Source organism: Ctenopharyngodon idella, chromosome 15, assembly GCF_019924925.1.
Source record: "Ctenopharyngodon idella isolate HZGC_01 chromosome 15, HZGC01, whole genome shotgun sequence".
Lineage (NCBI taxonomy): Eukaryota > Metazoa > Chordata > Actinopteri > Cypriniformes > Xenocyprididae > Ctenopharyngodon > Ctenopharyngodon idella.
In genome coordinates, this window is record NC_067234.1 from 5,360,417 (window position 1) to 5,382,920 (window position 22,504).

General features: G+C 35.9%; 1 protein-coding gene across 6 annotated transcripts in view; it reads right to left on the minus strand.

Moving 5' to 3' along the window:
- Positions 1–22,504, minus strand: part of LOC127496077 (uncharacterized) — a 485,656-nt gene that overhangs the window by 28,659 nt on the left and 434,493 nt on the right. For all 6 annotated transcript variants that reach the window (XM_051863678.1, XM_051863679.1, XM_051863681.1 and 3 more), the window contains 4 exons: positions 14,948–15,361; positions 12,895–13,308; positions 7,572–7,985; positions 1,466–1,909 (listed from right to left, as the gene is read on the minus strand). In XM_051863678.1, coding sequence (XP_051719638.1) covers positions 1,466–1,909; positions 7,572–7,985; positions 12,895–13,308; positions 14,948–15,361 — 1,686 coding nt within the window. The remainder of the gene's footprint in view (positions 1–1,465; positions 1,910–7,571; positions 7,986–12,894; positions 13,309–14,947; positions 15,362–22,504) is intronic.

A 22,504-nucleotide genomic window follows, 5' to 3' on the forward strand; every position in this document is an offset into this window, starting at 1 on the left:
GGTTTATCAAATTTCAAAGAACTATCAAATTGGACACCAAGGTTCTTCACTACAGATTTACAGAAAGAGGCTAACTCCCCCAAGTCAAAGGAGTTTTGAGTGTCAGGGGCCTCAAACCAGATTATTTCAGTTTTAATTTCATTCAAATTCAGAAAATTGTGTGACATCCAAGATTTAACTTCATGAAAACATCTCAATAGTGACTCAAAAGAACTTTTGTCATGTTTTCGCAAAGGTAGTTACACCTGAGTGTCATCTGCGTAACAATGAAAAGATACTCCATGCTTATGAAATATAGAATCTATAAGGGTAAAATATGTAATGAAAGCAAAATTGGGCCAAGAATGGATCATTGTGGAACCCCACTAGACAATGGGGCCATTTTAGAATACTGTTGACCAAAATTAGCTGAAAACGTCCTATCAAAAAGGAAGGACTTGAACCACTCAAGTGCCCTGCCCCGAATTCCCACTGTTTTTCCAAGCGAGAGACAAGGGTATTGTGATCAATGGTGTCGAACACTGCACTAAGATCTAAGAAAACTAAAACCACTGAACCGCCAGAATCAATCGAGATCAAGATGTCATTTAAAACGTTCAACAAAGCTGTTTCTGTACTATGATTTCATTTAAACCCTGACTGAAAATGACAGGACATGTAGTAGTAGGATTTAGCACTGAGTTGATAGTATTAAATAAAATATTAGGATTACTGCGGTACCTTAGGAGTAGATCAACAAAATATTTTCTCTTAGCTGACTTAACTTAGTCGGTAGAGAAGACTTACTGTACACAAAGGAAAAGAGTAACCATGAAGACACTGAACTGAATGTAAACACAGCTTTCTGGAAATCAGTTTTTGTGAATTAATGATTCGCTCTACCTGTTGCTTTGGCCTTTGTCAACACCTGCTTGCACCACCTACTGACCAACAGCAGTTGAAGATTATGCATTGGTATTCTACTGCTATTCCTGCAGTTCCCAGTTGTGCAAAGTTGATTATTCTGCCAAATTTGAACCACTGAATTTGTGGAAGTGAATTTGTAACACAAAATAAATTGCCTGTTGAATATTATATTTGGTGTATTTATTCACACTAAATACTTTGGAAAAGAATTCCTAGAAGGTAAATTTGGATTATTGAATTTTAATAATGAAATTGTGTTTGAAATGTCTTCAGTTGAGATATTCACAGCTTAAATACTTAAATTTTAGCCTCCAAAAATGCGATATGACGTTAAGTTGGCACCAACATTTTTATCACAATGTAATTTTACATCATGATAATGATATTACAATACAATTTTCTTTTTGCTGGAAATAAGGTTATAGTCAGCTCTAGTTCACGTTAACATACATTTTTATGTTAACAAATATTTAAGTTGATTATATAATGTAATTGTGATTTGTGAGTACTAAATACAATAAAACAAGCATAGGGAGGTGTTTTCCATTGAGACTCTCACCTGAGCTGTGAGATGTAGGCCAGACACTGGAGGAATCCCCTCACTTCACTCTCTTCATCTGTCCAGTCTCTCAGCTCTACTGGTTTCTTCTCTGTTTGGAGTTTCAGCACTTCTAGGAGGATGGAGCTCTTTCTCTCTGAGAGATCTATGATCCAGACTGCAGGAGCTGACTGATAAATTGGCTGTAATGCTGGAAGGACACTCCTGCCTGTTTGAGTCTCATAGTCCTTCACATGTGACCACAGATCGAGCAAGAAATTAGATTGCTCAGTGCGATAGATAAAAAAAAAATCTTTGTAGGGGAAAGATGTGTAGCTGCACACAGATGTTAATAGTTCAGTGTAATTTTCTCCTGTACTTGTGTGAAATTCTGATGCTGAAACAAACAGATTCCGCAGAAACTTTACAACAGTTTCTCTATTCCTATAGAAAACACCATCAAATCTGTGGAGACACAAATAGAATAATCACTTTAATGTCCAGTGTATGACAATCATACATGTTTCTATTTTCTATCAATACATTTCCATGAATATTCCATGACTTTAGAGGCAAATATTCATGACTTGCCATTAAAAGTCTGTCTATACATGTAAAAGAAGAATACAAATCCATGAACAAATTTACCGCTGCGTATCTTAACTAACTAATTACAAATAAATAAAATAAATAAAAATAAATATTTATTTAAATAACACTGTGCACTAGTAAACTGCAACTGTGCCAGACATTACCCCACAACTTTTCCATTTAGGGGTAATATCTGCTACTTGGAATTGATTTCCAGGGGCATTGTTGTTGTTGTTTTTTTTTTTCCTTCGTAAGTATAATTTTTTATAATCACCTGTGTTCTATTTTATGTCAAATATTTTAACCAAGTACTTTAATCAATAAGAATGCTATAGACTGTTACTAATAAAATTTTATCAACAAAAGCCATCTTTATACTGCAACTATGTAACAGAAGCTGCATCTGACATGGCATTTGTTTATTTACACAGACTTATGTTCATTTTAATGTTGCTCAAAGGAGGCATACATGTATTTAAACAATTTCATTATGTAAACAGCATAAAGTATATAAATTATAAAATTAACAGACAGAAACTCGGGGTAGGGAAATATTATGACAAAAATCATTATTGCTGATTATCGCTCTTGATATTGTAATAATGATTACTAATGTTGATTAATAGAATACATAAAAACATTTTGTGTTTGCTGAAATGGCACGTCATATTCTGGCTACACAGACAAAACAAACTAAGAACAGTTTATGATTATTTTATTGCTTTTACTTATTAGAAAATCAAGATATCACCAAGATATAATTGGTTATTATTTTAGCAGCATGATGAAAAAATTAAATTAACTGAAATAAATTATTTACAGAAAGCGAGCAGAGAATGTTCCCGATCACTGAATCGGTCCATAACTTGGGTAAGCAGTCTCGAAAAAACTCCCGTTATAGTCACAGAAGCTGTCTACACTGTGAAATTAATTTCTTACTTTGACCTTATCTGCACTTTGTTGTTTATGATTTTCAGTTGTTTATGAGAATTCAGTCAGAGTTCAGTCAGAGAGCATGCACACTGAACAAAACTCCGGAGTTTCAGCAATGACTAATCTAAATGTATCTGATTGGCCATTACATTCAGAAAAGTGTGTGATTGGTTATAATGTTCAATGCTGCAAAACTCAAAATAAAAATCTTAAAATAAATCTGATGGAACATGAGCAGATCTTAGGCCCCCTTTACACTACTGCATTTTCGTTTTAAAACGACGTTTTAAAATGAAAACGATCCTCATCTACACTGTCGTTTCCTCAGCATTTCAGAAATGATGTTTGTCTACACTATATGACCGAAAGCACATCACATTAACGTTCACGCACACTGGGCATGGACATAGAGGTGTAAACAGTTTTGTTTTTTGCATGTAGTATTAAAAAATGCAGTTTAACTGCACAATGGCTGCTAAAAATGACTACAAAACTAGCAAAGATTGCAGTTCAGTCTCCATGTTGTTGTTCACACGGTCGTCAAGGATACGCAGAGCGAGCGAGGGCAGCCATGCCATCGTTTTCAAAAGTCTCCATTTTGGTCCGTTTAGACTGAAACGCAACCCCAGAGTTTTCAAACTAAAACGGGGTCTGCAGCGTTTTCAAGGTTCAAAAACGCCAGCGTAGTGTAAACGACAGGCGTAACCATAGCAAAACTTATGCATTTTAAAACGAAAACTCACTAGTGTAAATGGGGTCCTATTATTCTTTTTTTTTTTTTTTTACTTTTTCAACTTTAGTTAGTTTGTAATGTTGCTGTTTGACTCTTATAAAAAAAAATCTGCAAAGTTACAAAGCTCAAAGTCCACTCCAAAGGGAGATATTTTATTTAACAGAATCCACCTTCCAAGAACTACATCGAACAACTTGTTTGGACTACAACGCATTTTTTCCGGATCTTGTGAAGTCATAAATATGCAAAAAAATGGACGAGGTCTTAGTAGGTGCATTTACATGGAACATTGCAATTGGTTTAAAAGTCCAATCTGAATGAAAATACTCCATATAAACACCTCAATCAGAATAAAAATGCCCAAACCGAATGAAATTGTAATCGGTTTGAGAGGGGTGGGATAAACCTTTCTATAAACTGAACAAAATAAAAATTCTGCCATGTAAAAGCGCTTAAACGATTACTTTGCATCTACGTCATCACGTCAAGAGGTCTGGGATCATAAGAATGCAAAATGGTGGCAGCAAAATCAAATTGGAGTAAAACTGAAACAACACATTTATTAAATACACTAAAGGAACTCAGTGTATCATTACTATGGACCTTCATCCACACACTTCTGCTTTTCGGAGGAGAGAGGGGTAGTATTGAGATGCTCCTTAGAGATGCACAGCCACCAAAAAGGTTACCTTCTTGCGCCTGTCTTTTCCTCATACCTTCCTGCAGTAATATGCTACAAATTCACACTGTTGCTTAATTAAGAGCAACACATTACATAGCGCGCATAAGAAATAAAGGAACTCCATGTTGACAGGAATAAAAGGCAGCAAACAGGACATATGCTAATGTGCGCATGTCACAAAGTCATTCTGATTGAAAGTGCCGGCACATGTAAACACCATATCGGATTAGATGAACGTCTCATGTAAACAGTCCACCGAATCTTTCAATCAGAATGACAAAAAAAGTGTACATGTAAATGTGGCTATTGTTGTCGCTATATCAAAGAGACACTTTTTTTCCCACCCCATTTCCAAAACTCATTTGTTTGACCTTCCTAACGGTGCATTCACACGGGGCGTCGGCGTTAATGCTTCTCATTTACTTTGAATGGGTGACGTCATGCATTGCCAAACTGAATTGCGGGTTCCGTTGCGTCGTGTCACCATCGTTGTTTGCGGCAGAAAATGAAAAAATTTCAGGCTTGTTCAACTTCATGCAGCACTGTGCAGACCAAACGGCAGCTGACTTTAAGTAGTGCATGCCAGTTAGAAATTTTGTCCGACTTAAGACAGCGCCAGTGCCATGTCACTGTGACGTATGGCATCAAAATACCACAAGAGCGATCCGAGAGCGATTCTCAAAAGCGGCTGCATAAGCTCTGATGACAACAGCTGTTCCACGATTGGCCGGATTCACCACATGACAACGACCATGTGTTTTCCTGTTTCTTATGGCACCTTCAGTTCCACTAATGTTCACAATATGTATTTTTATAACAGTAAAAGCTCTTGCCATGTAGTCGCGGTGTGATATTATGTCATTTTTATCACAATAAAATGCAGACCCCACTTCATTGGTATTTAATTCCGTAGTTTTTACAAAATAATTTTGGCAGCTGTGGTTGCCAGAATAATTTTGTAAAAAATACAAAAACACTATAAACATATTTACATAACTGTAAATTTTACAGTATAAAACTGTAATTTACAAACAAGAAAATGTGAATGTAAACCAGTAAATTCAACAACCCACATTGTTACTAAAATATGTTTTGTACCTTTAACATATACTGACAACCACCCTAATAATGCAGGTGGTGAAAGAGAAATCCACACGAAGAATCAAAGTTCATCACAAGTAGCTTTTCCACAAGCTGACAAATATAATAATATAACGAAGGTGCACAGAGTCATTCACGCAAACACAAAACACCATCTTTGTAACACTCAACATTTAAATAATGCAATAGACATTCATTAAACAGAAGATGTAACACAAAACCCTAATGTACATAAATGATAACAAAAAACTATTAAGAAACAAGATTATTAAAAAAAAATACTTTCAAATGTGGAATTGTGGGAATATCAGTTTACAGGTTTTGACTGTAATTTATGTCAATTTGTTCTTTTTTACTTCTAAAAATTGTAATTGTGAGAAATTAACAGCATTTTACTGTAAAATTACATAAAATGTCTGGTTAGAGCTTTCATAGTTTTTCCCTGTATATAGTATGGGAACTTATTGTTAACCTATTAACAGTGTTTTTCCGTAGCATTTTTAGAATATTTTACAGTAAAAATAACACTAATTTTTTACAGTGTGTTGAACTTTATTCTTGTACAAACAGATGCTGTAAGTAGTACATAAAATATTGAATGAAAATGTCTCTGAAACATCTGTGTATTTCTCAAATATAGCATTTATTTCACTTCAGCTGTGATAAAGTATGCAAACACTGCACGAGCGTCACTACGGGAAGCAGAAAGTGTCTGACTTCACGTCTCCATTTTCAGCTCCTCCACAACTGCAAGCGGCAACTCTCGCCTATCGGTCAAATCCAGCCACAGCCAATGTCAAACAGACCTTTCAACTTTTCAAGCATCAACGCAGTCATCAGCCAATCAGACCGCCTATGCAAATACCCTAGAACAGACGTTAGCCAATGCGTTCAATTGCTCTTTTTTGTGTTCAGCAGATGAAAGAAATTCATACAGGTTTGTAACAACTTGAGGGTGAGTAAATGACAGAATTTTCATTTTTGGTCTGAATCTGGCTTGAACTGGTTTGAAATTGACACCATCCTTAATATTTACACCTGAGCAGATGGAACTCGCGGTTATGGTAATGGGTGTGACATTTCTCGAACACGCACTACGCAGTGCCAATCACAACACACTGGGCCAGCTAACCAATCACAGCACATTTTATATTTCGGAAGGAGGGGCTTATCGAAACAGGAAATAAACGGCGCGTTCGAGACAGACTGAGAGAGAGGTGCTGTAATAATGTAAAAATGTGAAAAATAATTTTTTTTTTTTTTTTTGAACAATCAAGCATGAAGGCATATTTTAGTACATCCCAAAAACAAAATCAAGACTTTGTAAAAGGGCATAATAGGACCCCTTTATCCAATATTATCAATTAAACATATTTTATTATACAGATTTTCTGAAACAAATTTCCATGACTTTTCCAACATTTTCTGGATTTTTTAAATTTTTTTCAAAACGTTTCCAGGCCTGGAAAATTATCACCGTATGGAAAGTGACTATAGCCAAATGGCAACATATTATTTTCCTTCACTTTCTCACTCTTCAAAAACAACAACAACAACAACAACAACAACAAGAAATGTTAGAAATAAAAAGACCGTCCAATAATATGCCGTTTTCAGGCCACATGATCTTTGATTTTCCCTTCAAGATGCCTTTGTTATATTAACACTGCCATGTGACAATACTGCAAAATAATGGAAAAAATTATAGCTGTGTTGATATACGGCAACTCTGTACTACAATGAAACTGCATTAATGTATTTTCTCAAAGGGAATTTTTAATATACCTTTTGAGATTTAAACTGATTCTGAAACAAAGTTTGAATAATTTCATTAATTTCTTTTAACCATTTAAAAATCAATATGATTGTTACAGATTCAGTTGATATGAAGGTAAAGCTATGTCAATTTCTACACTGTGTTTGTAAACACTTAATCTATAACTCTATTAACCTCAAGTGCTGTTGTGTACTGTGTGTTACAGCACATTATTGTGTGATGGAATCACGTGAACACATAGTAGAAACATTTGCACAGTGAAACAGCAAACCAAACCCAGAGATGCATATTCTACCTATAAAACTCTCACCTGAGCTGTGAGATGTAGGGCAGACACTGGAGGAATCCCCTCACTTCACTCTCTTCATCTGTCCAGTCTATCAGCTCTACTGGTTTCTTCTCTGTTTGGAGTTTCAGCACTTCTAGGAGGATGGAGCTCTTTCTTAGTGAGATTTTTATGCTCCAGATTGTAGATATTGACTGATAAATTGGCAGTAATGCTGGAAGGACACTCCTGCCTGTTTGAGTCTCATAGTCCTTCACACGTGAACACAGATCCAGCAGGAAATCAGATTTCACATAAAGCACAGATGACAGCAGTTTCTTCACAGTTTCTTCTATTGTCTCTTTCTGGTGGAGAGCAGCTTGTAGACACAAATCCAGTATAAATAATCTCTTTCTTTTCTCCCATGATTCAGCTGTTTTATACTGTGGTTCAACAAATCTAAAGATTCAGTTAGAGATGACAAAAGAGACAAATAAAGATTCTTGAAATTAATCAAACAGTTTGTCAGATAATACCATAGGTCAGTGTAATTAAACAGTGAAAGTGATGAACAGATATTTTTATAATTATCTTTAGTTGTCAGTTTTGCCCTGAGGCAGAATATGCATTAAAATTGAACTGAAGTAGATAAACACCATTTAGGATTTCCTTTTATGAGATATGTTGTGAGACAGCCATCATGGCCTATTCCTTTATGCTAAGAAAGTCTAAGTAAGCCCTTATCAGCTTTTAATACAGGTATCACAAAGCGGATGATAGGCCAAGTTATGGCCAAGGTGCAGGCAAGTTGAACCACAGGGATTAAAATCAATTTTCAAACAAAAAAGGGGCATAACTGCAAATAAACTATCACTGCTTCTGAATATGCCTACTTACATACTATATAGTATGTGAAAAACATAAAAAAAGCTGAGTAGTATGTCTGAAATAGTATTCATAAAACAGTAGGCGGAAAGTCCCTGGATCCTACTATACTAGTACTTCCAGTGAGATTCTGAAGTGCGCATTCAATGAACACTTTACTATCCCATTAGGCCACGGGAGAAGATTTATGAATGGCAGTGAAGAGACGCAACTGACGCCATAGGTCACATGTTGGATGCAGTGTGTCAGAATTTCATTCATAGTACACACATTCATATAAAAGCTACTTTTTAATGGTCACAAAGTAAGTTTCAAATCAAATGTAGTACCTACTATACAGTAGGTATAGTAGCATATAGTAACGTGTCGGCTGCATTTACAATGACAATCAAATTCTGATGTTTTTCTCAGATATCTAGCACAGATCAAATCTTGTTTGAATTTTTGTAGATAGTAGTTTTGTAGATACATTCATTTATTTATTTGTAAGTGTTTACAGTTATATCCACCTTATTCCTGATGAGCCTACTGTGTTTTGAATTATGGGTAGCATTTCCAGTTTGGGGAACTTCCATTCAAAAAGACTGTAATGAATTATTTCAAATCATAAGGTTGCCCTACAAATAAAGCTTATCGGTCTGTTTGACTGAATGAGCTCTCAATTTTCCTTCATGTTTTATTTTCAGACATCATGAGAATAACACAACGCTTGGTATTTTAACGTGACATGTTATAACAAGAATATCTATGGCAAGAGCTCTTTTCAGTTGCTGCATTTTTTCCCCTCAGCATTATTTTCTTTTTTTTCCCTTGAACATTTCGCTGTAATAGTATGAAAAAGGACAACGTATACTGGACATTTTTGGTCTGTTCTCCCGATTTAATTTACAATATATCCCATTAATAATTCACTGGAATGCACAAAGAATCTCTCGTTTTTCTCCTCAAATCAAGTCTCTTTCCAAGTTTGTTTTCACAGGTAAATACAATTTATTATCTTTCAAAATGAAGGAAATCTCTTTGAAATAGTATCACACAATGGTGAAGTAAATTAACATTTTTGATTAAGGTAACGCATGTTACATAATACAGATATATATTACTACAGTTATTAGTATATTTAACCTATTCGTTATCGCTGTAGAAAGAATCGTGCTTTTGGGGTTATTCATGGTCTGTAGAAAATACCTTGTTGATGCTTGTACAACTTTAAATGTACTTCTAACGTTCGATGGTTGAAGGGTGAGTGGAATAAACTCATTGTACCCAGTTTAAAAAACGTATTATTGTGTTCATAGAGTGCTTAACGGAAGTTACACCCATAATTTGTCAAAGTGTCATGGGGTGTAGGAATAAGGTGGATAACTGCATTTACGCAAAAAAAAAAAAAAAAAAAAACATTATGATTTGCATTTCTTCTTTTCAGAAAAAAAAAAAAAAAAAAAAACTAAAGCAGCGTTTAATAGAAAGGGCAAAAAGATTGCACAATTGTTCCAAATGACCGCAGTGAGAAAGTTCTGAAATATAATGATATAATGATATCATTATATTTGATATGAATAAAATGTTTATCGGTCTTTCAAATACAACTATAAAATGAATATATATTTTAAGAATTAGGCTTTTCTGGGAATTTTGTGTGTCTCTGGTCTCTAAAAATTAAACTGACATTTAATAAAATGTGAAAAAATAATCAAATAATGTAATTCATTTCTTTGAGACATTCTTTCAAAATGATTTAAGCCATTGAATCAGTTGATATGAAGGTAAACCTGTGTCAGACAGACAGTTTCTACACTGTGTTTGTTTTCTGACTAACAGTAAACACTTGGGGCCCAGATTTACTAAACAGGGCAAATTAGTGTGAGAGCGCAATTCCAAAAAATCTCAGAAGGCATTGGAAAGTTCTGTGCATGATCTACTGATGACACGCAAATTAATGAACTCGGACACAGCCGGATCATTTCCATAATGACCAACACAATCTGCCAAGAGCAGTGCAAATTAGTGTCTGGTTTAAGACATGCTTTTTTGGGTGTCAAATGTCATGTAAATGCTGAAGTCAGAATAAAATTGCACCAGTCTGTTTTTTCTAAAGAGAAACTAAAAAACCTAGATAATGCGATTGTAGTTTTTCTTCATCCAGCATGTATTCATGTTAATCACACTACAATTGGCTTCATCATTGTGCACATGCTCTGAAAGACATCAGAGGTAATGTGCTATGTGTACCCTTATGTAACCAAAATATATGGAAATATACTGCAAAATATAATGCAATATATTACGTAATACATTTCCATATATGGGAAACTAGTGCTTGTATTTTCAATATACTGCAATATATGCATTGACCATGTATGGCTATATATTGATATATATAAAAATATTTATAAATGAAGACAAAAATAGCATTACATGTAATATTTGCAAATTTTTATCCTTCATTGTGTACATACACCGATCAGGCATAACATTATGAGCACTGACAGGTGAAGTGAATAACACTGATTAGCTATTCATCATGACACTTGTTAGTGGGTGGGATATATTAGGCAGCAAGTGAACATTTTGTCCTCAATGTTGATGTGTTAGAAGCAGGAAAAATGGACAGGATTTGAGTGAGTTTGACAAGGGCCAAATTGTGATGGCTAGACGCCTAGGTCAGAGCATCTCAAAGGCTGGCCCGTGTGATCCGATCCAACAGACGAGCTACTGTAGCTCAAATCGCTCAAGAAGTTAATGCTGTTTCTGATAGAAAAGTGTCAGAATACACAGTGCATCGCAGTACATCACAGTTTGTTGCGTATGGGGCTGCAGACCAGTCAGGGTGCCCATGCTGACCCCTGTTCAGTGCCGAAGGCGCCAACAGTGGGCATGTGAGCATCAGAACTGGACCACGGAGCAATGGAAGAAGGTGGTCTGGTCTGATGAATCATGTTTTCTTTTACATCACGTGGACGGCCGGGTGCATGTGCGTCGCTTACCTGGGGAACACGTCTCACCAGGATGCACTATGGGAAGAAGGCAAGCTGGCGGAGGCAATGTGATAAGGCAATGTTCTACTGGGAAACCTTTGGTCCTGCCATCCATGTGGATGTTACTTTGACATGTACCAACTACCTAAGCATTGTTGCAGACCATGTACACCCTTTCATGAAACGGTGTTCCCTAGTGGCTGTGGCCTCTTTCAGCAGGATAATGTGCCATGCCAAAAAGCAAAAATGGTTAAGGAATGGTTTGAGGAGCACAACGAGTTTAAGGTGTTGACTTGGCCTCCAAATTCCCCAGATCTCAATCCAATCGAGCATCTGTGGGATGTTCTGAACAAACAAGTCCGATCCATGGAAGCCCCAACTCACAGCTTGCAGGACTTAAAGGATCTGCTGCTAACATCTTGGTGCCAGATACAACAGCACACCTTCAGGGGTCTAGTGGAGTCTATGCCTCGACAGGTCAGGGCTGTTATGGCAGCAAAAGGGGGACCAACACAATATTAGGAAGGTGATCATTATGTTATGCCTGATCGGTGTATATTGCACATGTTCCCATATAAATGTGAATAAATGTACACACATATATACACAAATTCACAGAATGAGATCTCTGTGACAGCAGATTTCTAGTTCCCAGCATGCTTAGCTTCTGACTGTTAAAGGAGAGTAAATGTAAAAATTAAGTGTCAATTCATGTGTTTTGCTCAATATTAATATGGGGGAGATCTGTTGGTGTTTGCTGCTCTGTTATTTTGGAATTTAAAAGGGTTTCTGGTATGTGTGAGTTTTTGGGGTTACCATTGTGCTGAAGAGTAGAGCCTGTGGTTAGGTTGACGATTGGCCAAACACCACTACATATTACTTTTAAAAAAATACTGGCTGTGCACTTACAGTCACAGTCTCTTTGCTAAATACTTTAGTACATATTTGTGCTATGGTTAACTAGCTATAAATGAAAATATATTACATTATATATTTCTATGTGTGTGTGTATACACTGCATGAGTAAATATATGTTCTTTATGCACATGCAGCACCTTCTTATCTCATGTATGTTATGAAGTGTATTAATGAATATAAAATAACATACATTATGATATATTAGTAAAAATATATTGTCACATTTTTTTAATATATGAAAGCGGCAATTCCTTATGTATTATTCAATATATTGTAATATATTTACACAATATATTATTCTGTATTTTTTCTAATATACAGTTAAATCATTTAATATATTGATCATTTATATATTATAAAATATACTTTCTTTGCGTAAGGGTTGTAAGACTAGTCTAAGAAGTTTACACAACCAGTCGTTGTGGTGTTGACAAAACCTCACTTCAGTTCAGTGTTTTTTTAAATTCTGGTTCACTTTCAGATATATATATTGTCTACCCAACATACACATTAATTTCATTAATTTTATTGTGAGCACTGAATACAATAATCAAGCATGTGCAGTCTGTTCCCCATAAAACTCTCACCTGAGCTGTGAGATGTAGGGCAGACACTGGAGGAATCCCCTCACTTCACTCTCTTCATCTGTCCATTCTTTCAGCTCTACTGGTTTCTTCTCTGTTTGGAGTTTCAGCACTTCTAGGAGGATGGAGCTCTTTCTCTCTGAGAGGTTTATGATCCAGACTGCAGGAGCTGACTGATAAATTGACTGTAATGCTGGAAGGACACTCCTGCCTGTTTGAGTCTCATAGTCCTTCACACGTGAAAACAGATCCAGCAGGAAATCACATCTCTCATAATTCACAGATGACAGCAGTTTCTTCACAATTTCTTCTATTCTCTCTTTCTGGTGGAGAGCAGCTTGCAGACACAAATCCAGTATAAATAATCTCTTTCTTTTCTCCCATGATTCAGCTGTTTTATTCTGTGGCACAGCAAATCTAAAGAAAGAGTGAACAAGATTCAGTTAGAGATGGAAGCAAATAGAAATTAATCAAACAGTTTGTCAGATAATACCTAAGGTCAATGTAATTGATCAGTGAAAAGTGATGAACAGATGCTTTTATAATTATCCTTAGTTTTCAGCTGTGCCCTGAGGTGGAATTGCACTTTTTTTTCCCTGGCAAAATATCAAAAATTATATGGGCAAGTGGAACCACACCGGTTGAAATCAATTAAATTTTTTCAAACAAAAAAAGAGGGTATAACTGCGAATAAACATAATGGAAAAAAATATATATAGTAATTTAAATAATTTCCAGAAACCACAAATTTAAAATGATTAATTTAATTAACAGATTCAGTTGATGTTAATATAAATCTTTGTCAGACAGATGGTTGCTCCATCATTATTGATTCATCACTAAACACTCTGGCTGCATTTACACTGTCAACCAATTATATTTTTTCTCCCAGTTATCTAGAAACCCAAATATAGTCATGTATCAGCTGTCAGTCTCACTGTGTGGAAGAAAACATTATGAACTCAGGCACACAGAATTGCTGATCACAAACAGATGTGAAAGCCAGCAAATCACATATAAGAAGACTGCAACGGATTGTTAGGACAGCTGAAAGGATAATTGGTGTGCACCTGCCCAACCTTCAGGACTTGTACAACGCCAGAGTGAAGAAACGGGCAGGTAACATCATCACAGACCCCTCTCACCCTGGACACAACCTGTTTGCACTTCTGCCCTCAGGCAGACGTTACAGATCTCTGTGCACTAGAACATCTAGGCATAAGAACAGTTTTTTCCCCAACGCAATCTCCTGCTTAAACAGATAACATAGCAATTACCCCTGTTTTAGTATTCACTTTTAATACTTGAGAGAGAGAGTAAAAAATTAGTTGTGTATATATATATATTTATATATATCTATATATATATATATTCTATTCATCCTGCTGTATATACACAATACAAATCTGTATGTCTTCTTTTCCAGATGTATACCACATTAGTATTGTTATTTATTTTATTTTACTTATTTATTATTATTTTCTTAGTTTACTTATTTAAATGTTCTTTCTGTTCTCATGTCAAATGTATGTGTGTACCAAGAGCTCCTGCAGAAAACCACAACAAATTCCTTGTGTGTTTGTGCACACCTGGCGAATAAAGCTCATTCTGATTCTGATTCTGATTCTGAAAGGGTGCACTTGCCAGCTCCTGTTGTTAGCCACCACAACACAAGATGAACACGTTTCAGAAGTGGTATTGCCTGAGACTTTTTGGTCTAAATCATACATCCCTAGTTACAAAGGTCAATATTAGCAGGGCCAAATTCTTCCCTTTTCTCTGGAGAATCAGCCACAGTATTATGTTTGCTGACCAATCAAGCATTTATGGAATGAGGAATCAAATTTTCTTTGATCTTTTGACATATAAGATGTCACTGTACTATGAAAAAAAAAAAAAAAAAACTTTTCAGATTAAGCTTATATCACTAATGGATCTGACATAAATGTATTTCTAAATTAATCTAAATTAACAACATTATTTATTAATGCATATAAATGACAATATTAAAATAAACAATCAAACGATGAGTGTAGTTTCCCCATAAAACTCTCACCTGAGCTGTGAGATGTAGGGCAGACACTGGAGGATTCCCCTCACTTCACTCTCTTCATCTGTCCAGTCTCTCAGCTCTACTGGTTTCTTCTCTGTTTGGAGTTTCAGCACTTCTAGGAGGATGGAGCTCTTTCTCTCTGAGAGGTTTATGATCCAGACTGCAGGAGCTGACTGATAAATTGTCTGTAATGCTGGAAGGACACTCCTGCCTGTTTGAGTTTCATAGTCCTTCACATGTGAACACAGATCCAGCAGGAAATCACATCTCTCATAATCCACAGATAACAGCAGTTTCTTCACAGTTTCTTTTATTCTCTCTTTCTGGTGGAGAGCAGCTTGCAGACACAAATCCAGTATAAATAATCTCTTTCTTTTCTCCCATGATTCAGCTGTTTTATTTTGTGGTTCAAGAAATCTAAAGAAAGAGTGAACAAGATTCAGTTAGAGATGACAAAGGAGACAAATAAAGATTCTTAAAATTATTCAAACAGTTTGTCAGATAATACTGTAGGTCAGTGTAACTGAACAGTGAAAAGTGATTAACAGATGTTTTTGTAATTATCCTAGTTGTCAGTTTTGCTCTGAGGTGGAATTTAATTTTTTTCTGGCAAAATATAAAAATGATATGGGCAAGTGGAACCACACTGGTTAAAATTAATTAAAATTTTCAAACAAACAAAAAAAAAGGGGCAGAACTGCAAATAAACTGTGAAACATAATGAAACATAATCATTTCCTGAAACCAAAAATTTTTAATTAACAGATTCAGTTGAAGTTAAAGTACATCTTTGTCAGACAGATGGTTGCTCCACCATTATTGATTCATCACTAAACACTTTGGCTGCATTTACACTGTCAACCAATTCCCCAGATATCTAGAAACCTAAATACATTCACGTATCAGCTGTCAGTCTCGCAGTGTGGAAGAAAACATTATGAACTCAGGCACAAAGAACCTCTGATCCCAAACAAATGTGAAGAAGTGCACTCGCCAGCTCCAGTTGCTAGACACCACAACGCAAGACCAACACGTTTCAGAAGTGGTATTGCCCAGCTGAGACTTCTTGGTCTAAATCATATATCCTTAGTTACCAAGGTCGATATTAGCAGGGACAAATTCTTCCCTTTTCTCTGGTGAATCAGCCACAGTATTGTATCCCAAAAATTGGCATAAGTTGAAATCAAGCTGCCAATTGACTTGTCTTCTACTTCCTCCACATTGAGACATTAGACAGTGGTAGATATTTTCATCTGACCACCTCTCCAACAACACATCAACACCTGCTTTACCATATAATTTTGGTAACCTGCCCAGCAGTGAACAATGACGTGACAAGAAAGAGAGAGCAGATCAGCCAAGACCATTCTTGTATTGTCAAAGCTGAATTTTCAGCATCATTACTCCAGTCTTCAGTGTCACATGATCCTTCAGAAATCATTGTAATATGATGATTTGCTGCTCAAGAAACATTTGTGTAAAATTGTACAAAATATTTGTACAATATTTTTTTTTCAGGATTCTTTGAGTAGAAAGTTCAAAAGAACAGCGTTTATTTGAAATATAATCTTTTGTAACATTATAAATGTCTTTATTGTCAATTTTGATCGATTTAATGCATCCTTGCTGAATAAAAGTATTTATTTCTTTAATTTCTTTAAAAAAAAAATTAAAAAAAAATTCTTACTGACCCCAAACTTTTTACTGGTAGTATATAATGTTACAAAAGCTTTGTATTTCAGATAAATGCTGTTCTTTTGAACTTTCTATTCATCAAGGAATCCTGAAAAAAAAAAAAAAAGTACAGAAAAACTGCTTTCAACATTGATAATAACAAGAAATGATTCTTGAGCAGCAAATCAGCATATTAGAATGAATTCTGAAGGATCATGTGACACTGAAGACTGGAGTAATGATGCAAAATTCAGTGTTTTGGGAAAACGTGTGCTTCATAATATCTGCTTTATTATTTTTTACTTTATTTTATTAACTTCAAATTATAATTTTAGTGCTGGCCGGATTGAGTCAGTCACATGAAATACTTAATTTCACTTTATTAATTGTATTTTGATTATTCACTGGTCCAATAGAAGTTCTCTGTATTCTGTTACGCTAACGCTCTCTATCTGCTTTCTTTTAACAGACATCAGTCCAGTCGTAAGCATTAAAAATCAGAAAGAAAAAAAAAAAGGAGGGGAGGTTGAGTATTTGCTTGACTCAACAATTAACTAAAACCTGGACTGGACTTAGCTTAGTGAGGGGTTATTGAATTAACTAACTAAGGGCAAATGCATAATTAGATCACTGATGATGCTGTCCAATGTAGAGAGACATTTTCGACTTGGCTTTTAAGACAGAGCTAATGAGCCTGTATGATACTGAGCTCTCTACCTGGGGAAAGGTGGACATAATGTGTTCAAGAACAACGTGGATGATAAAGCTATGGTACTGGTCACTCCATCTTGGTTCATAGTTCATTTATGAGCTAGATCTGAAGTAGTAATTTCAAAATTACAAATTTATGATATCACAAAGGCTGTCATTACCAGGGATTGCGTGATGTTAATACTGTATTGTTGGTCATGAATTCAAAATAATGGTGAGATATAAAGTCAATTCAAAGAGCAGCTTATGACCAACAGGAAAAAAGGCTTATGACAAAAGAATAAATTAAAAGAATGACAAATTAGCTTTGAGAAATTGAAATTGGTTCTTTCACACTGTGATATGTCCAAGACATGGGGGATCATTTGATTTATTAGATAATTGGAACATTTGGGGTTTATGACTGTGGTGTTTAACACAACGACATGGCAACTAATATTGTTTAGCTGTATTACTGGAAACATTTAGACACTGTCAAATGGGGAATGCCACATGGCCTATGTTCAGAAGTTCATGTCATTAGAATTTTGTTACTAATTTAGAATTGGTGGTATTTGCACCTTTATATTTAGGATGGTTAATTGCAAATAAAATTAAAGAAATACTGATGAGTCAATTAGGAGGCATATTCTAAAATGACTCAACTTTAGACTGATGGACAAATGAGATATAAGAGGACACGATTACACCAGCAACTCTTAGATGTTCATGGTTTTTAACCATTGCGCAAGGGGGGAATTGAAAATCAAAGTCACTGACAGATGATTTGATGTTTTTTTTTTTTTTTTTGATAAATGATGGATATTTTTTTATTTTTTAGCCAAATGCAACATTTGTGTCCAAAACAATGTCAGAAAAGGTGTGTACATGGATTTGAATGGTCAACCAAGGGGAATACCAAATTAATTTAAAGATGGAGATGAAGTAAAATCAGAATTTGAGTTTATAATTTATGAAAAAATATGAATTACATTTAATGTGATTAACAGAAGCTCATTAACCACACTGAAGGCTCATTGAGAGCCTTGGGAGAACAGTTGGGGACTGTAATGTCTGTACAAGATCAGTCAGCCAACCAACTTTAGAATTTTCAGAATGCTTTTAGCCTCCTGAACAGTGTATGTAAATCACGAATCGGCTCCGGCAAGTCTGGGACTAAATTGCCCCATTGGCATCTTTGTTACCTCAGTGGAGCAGAACAGAAAATACCCTCACCAGCTCCAGGGACTTCAAAGAGTCACCCTGGTGGGGCTAAGGGCCATGTGGTCACAGGCACCAGCCAAACCCCAATACACACCACACACACACAGACAGACACACACAAACACACATAAAGATTGTATGTATATTTATCCTCAAAATATGACTGTGCCAAAGTGTATCCGTCGTTGTAATTCAAGTTGTATGTATCCCTAGTATATATGCTTAGCTATGACTATAGTTGTGTGAATTGTACCCCAAACCTTTATATGCGAGTGTAAGACTGTATCTATGTCTTTATGTCTTTTGCACTCTGGCATGTTTAGTCTTGAATTAATTCTGTCAGGATGAGTTAATTAACTATGCATGTTCTGTTACGATACCATGCATTAGTCTATTTCTAAGGTCTTTTGGAGTAAAAGTTACCAATTCTGAAACCATCATAAATTATGCAAATCGAGCCACAAGACAAGACAAAGAGAACTTTTCCCTCCTCAAAATCCACGCTGGACATTGGCTGTTTCACCCAAGGAGGGGAGTTGGCTTGTTTTTTCTTAAAAAGACAACACACGCATGTTCCCTTTGTCTCTCGATTGTCTCTCAATTGTCCCTCGCCATTTCGTGCACGTCTCTCCCGGACGTCTCAGCGACCGCGCTTCCATCACGTGCTCCTCTTCTCTTCGGGACGACCATCTCCGGCGAAACAAACTGCAGCCACGGACGCACGGAATTGTCACCTGTATCTTTTTGAAACTCAGCACGCAAACTCATGCAAGTACTGCTTCTCTCTATCTTAGATGCGATAAGTTACACGACCTAACAGAGTGATACTGATTCTTTGCTGGCTCTCAAGGACTGTCTGTAAGTTTTGCTACTTGTCTTCTCTCTTTTCCTGTCTTTACTTTTGTTTTTGTATATATGTATATCCTTTGTGTATATTTAGACGTATAACCTTTGTATTAGTAGTTTCATATATTAAATACATTATATTCATGCTCGATTGTTCTGCTGCTCATTCAGAAAACCAAGTCACTTCTATGTTTCGATTCTGCAACACTGCTTTACACTTTAATGCTATAATAGGAAGTTATTCTCGTGGCCAGAGAATAACATTTCTTTTAAAATAGTCTATGAGAAAACCCATAGTTTGCTGGATAAACTAGGATAGTTTTTCTAAACAACTATTAAACTAGAACTAATCATATATGTAATTAATTATAATCCGTTGTAATTAATTCACAATATATGTGCATAATTCCCTCTTTGGTCGATCTATATTATAGTTAATCATAACGCGTAATGATTTATTATATATATTTCACCCATGATTTGAGCTAATTGATTAAATACCTGTAATTCGCTACAGGACCCATAAGCAAAATGACATGGCAAAACAGACAAACATTAAATTGGTTATACTCAGAAGAAAGGAGGTGTTTGTACAGTACAGTATATGAAGCTAACTGTTGTACTTATGTTCCAAATAATACAGCTCCTAATGGATCATTCAACGAGGCAATGAAGAAACTGAATAATAAAGGAAGAAATCACTGAAAATGCATATTGGGAATTAGTTTGACAAAATGTTTGAATTATGGGGTAAATGGTTTACTAAAGCGAGAATAATAATAACAGTTGCTGTTGGAATTTTTGTTTTGTTGTTTTGATTTTTCATAGATCGATGATGGCCAATGCAGCAGCCAAACAGATGATCAATGTATCTGAAAGACGATCTGGAGTTGATATTATATGCACCAATTCTGGAGTGTATCCAATTGGTCCAGGGCTGGATGAACTGGACGAATTTCTGTAAGAACTTTTTTAAAGAAAATATGGAAGGGGTGCCTTTTTATTTTGTCACAAAGTTTGATGATGTTTATGGTGAGAAAGGGAGTTAGCCACATCATGTATTTTCTTTGGGGCAAAAACTCAGTAAGCAATTTAGAACATGGGTAGAGTAGGCAGTTAGTTAGTGGGTGTTTTGTTTATTATTTTGGCTTAAACCCCCTTCCTGATTTTATTTTCTTTTTTATCTTTTATTATTATTATGTTTGTTCAAGTTATTATACTTATATTACATCATACAAATGAGAGGGGTCGACTGAGGGTCTGAAGCAGGTCATTATCCGTGTTACGAGGTAATGCAACCAGATTTGAAGGGAAATGACAAGAATGTTTTCTTGAATTTCATTTATTACTATACTCACTCATTTACTCATCATTACTTTGAAGTTGTAAATTGCACTTACTAATCTACTGAAAAGTCCCACTGGAACTTGAGAGAAGAAAGGATCGACAAGCACATCAGTGCTTGGCAGCTTGGGCAGACTCTACTGGTGGTTTAAAAACCCGCTGTCAGCCCCAACACCAGATAGTGCCCTAGGCAGAACCAGGGTACCTCTGGCAATGGTGGAGCAGCCCAGATAGCGCTCCAGGCCACCGGAAGGGCCTGAGAGTTCCTCTGACACCGTGGGAAAACCAGTGCACCAAAATTAACATCCTTCAGCATCTTATATTAACTTTAATGAGTTTAATCACTGATATAATCTACATAACCATGACAACCATGGGCAAGACTAAGACATTTCACGCACATGCTTTAACACAAATTGTTGATTTGTTTTTTTGTTGACCCCCTAAAGTGTTTAGTAAAGGAAGCAGAGGCTTTTACACTTCTCTAGTAAAAATTGTGGGCAGTGATATTTGACTCTGACCTCTTCTGGAGTGCAGTCACATGAAGCAGCCATTTGGTAGTGAAAAGGAGGACCACTATTGGTCCTGAGACAGAAGATGAGAGGGCTGACTTATCAGGTTGCACTCTGGGCAAAGGGAAATGGAGGTGGGAATTAAGAGATTCCCAGAGGGGGGGATTTGACGGAGTATTTTATCTATCCTATAGAAACAACTGTAGAATTAGTTTGCCTACTATAAAAGCCAGAAGTGTTTTGAGGCCTCTTGGCCTATGTGACTGTAAGAGTCAGATGTATCTGAGAAGTTAGCTTGGCCACTAAGCATATTTTGCTGGTAGTTTTCCACCAGACAACAGGAGGATGTGAAATGAATAAGATCATTTTTAAGGGTGTCACGTGAAGGCTTCTTGCCTCCAGGGAGTGTTGATTGTTTTTGATGCAATGTTTTATTTTGCCTATGAGAAAGACTTAACCATCAATTGCCAGAATTCCACCATGAGAGATAAAGTCAAAATATGTAGACTAGTTGGCAGTCGGCCACCCTTACAAAGAGAATTATCTCCTGCATAAGCAACACATGCAGTTTAATTGGTGAAATGACTGTGGTGAAAATGTTGGGGAGTACTTGGGAGACTCCAAGAAGAGAAAGGGAGGAGAGCACCTGTAAATGAGATCATGGAAAATAACTGTAGGGGTGGATCTCACACTGTAACAGATAAGAAAAATGTATAAAAACTGCCCTGGCTAGAGAGATTCAGATGTGGAGCTGGCATCTCACTTTGTTGCTTATAAATATATAAAATCATGGTTATAATACTCCAAAACCTTTGATGTCATTTGTTCAGGTCAAAGTCCACACTGTATGAAGTACATGTTTACAAAGTATATTTGACAAATTAAGCCTAAATTACAAATTTGTCAGCAACACGTGTAAATAGTATTTTTTTTTTTTTTTTTTTGTAAGACTGATTCTGAAATCTAGGATCATAATTGTTTACGGATACAAGTTTGCTTTGTAAGAATATGACTAAATACATTTGATTTAGTGTACAGGCACAATGTGGACTTTTACTGCAGCTCTGTTACAACCACAAACACTATATATAAGAGTACAAAGTACCTTAAAGCACAAAATGACTGTCAAAATAATCTGACTACAGTCACAGATATTAATAAACAAGTGATAAATAAAGTGTTCCAAAAAAGTGTGCATGTGTGCACCTGAGGTTCATCTGTCTGGAGAAAGTACAGGTGTTTGAAACTATTGGTGATGGCAGAGTGGCCA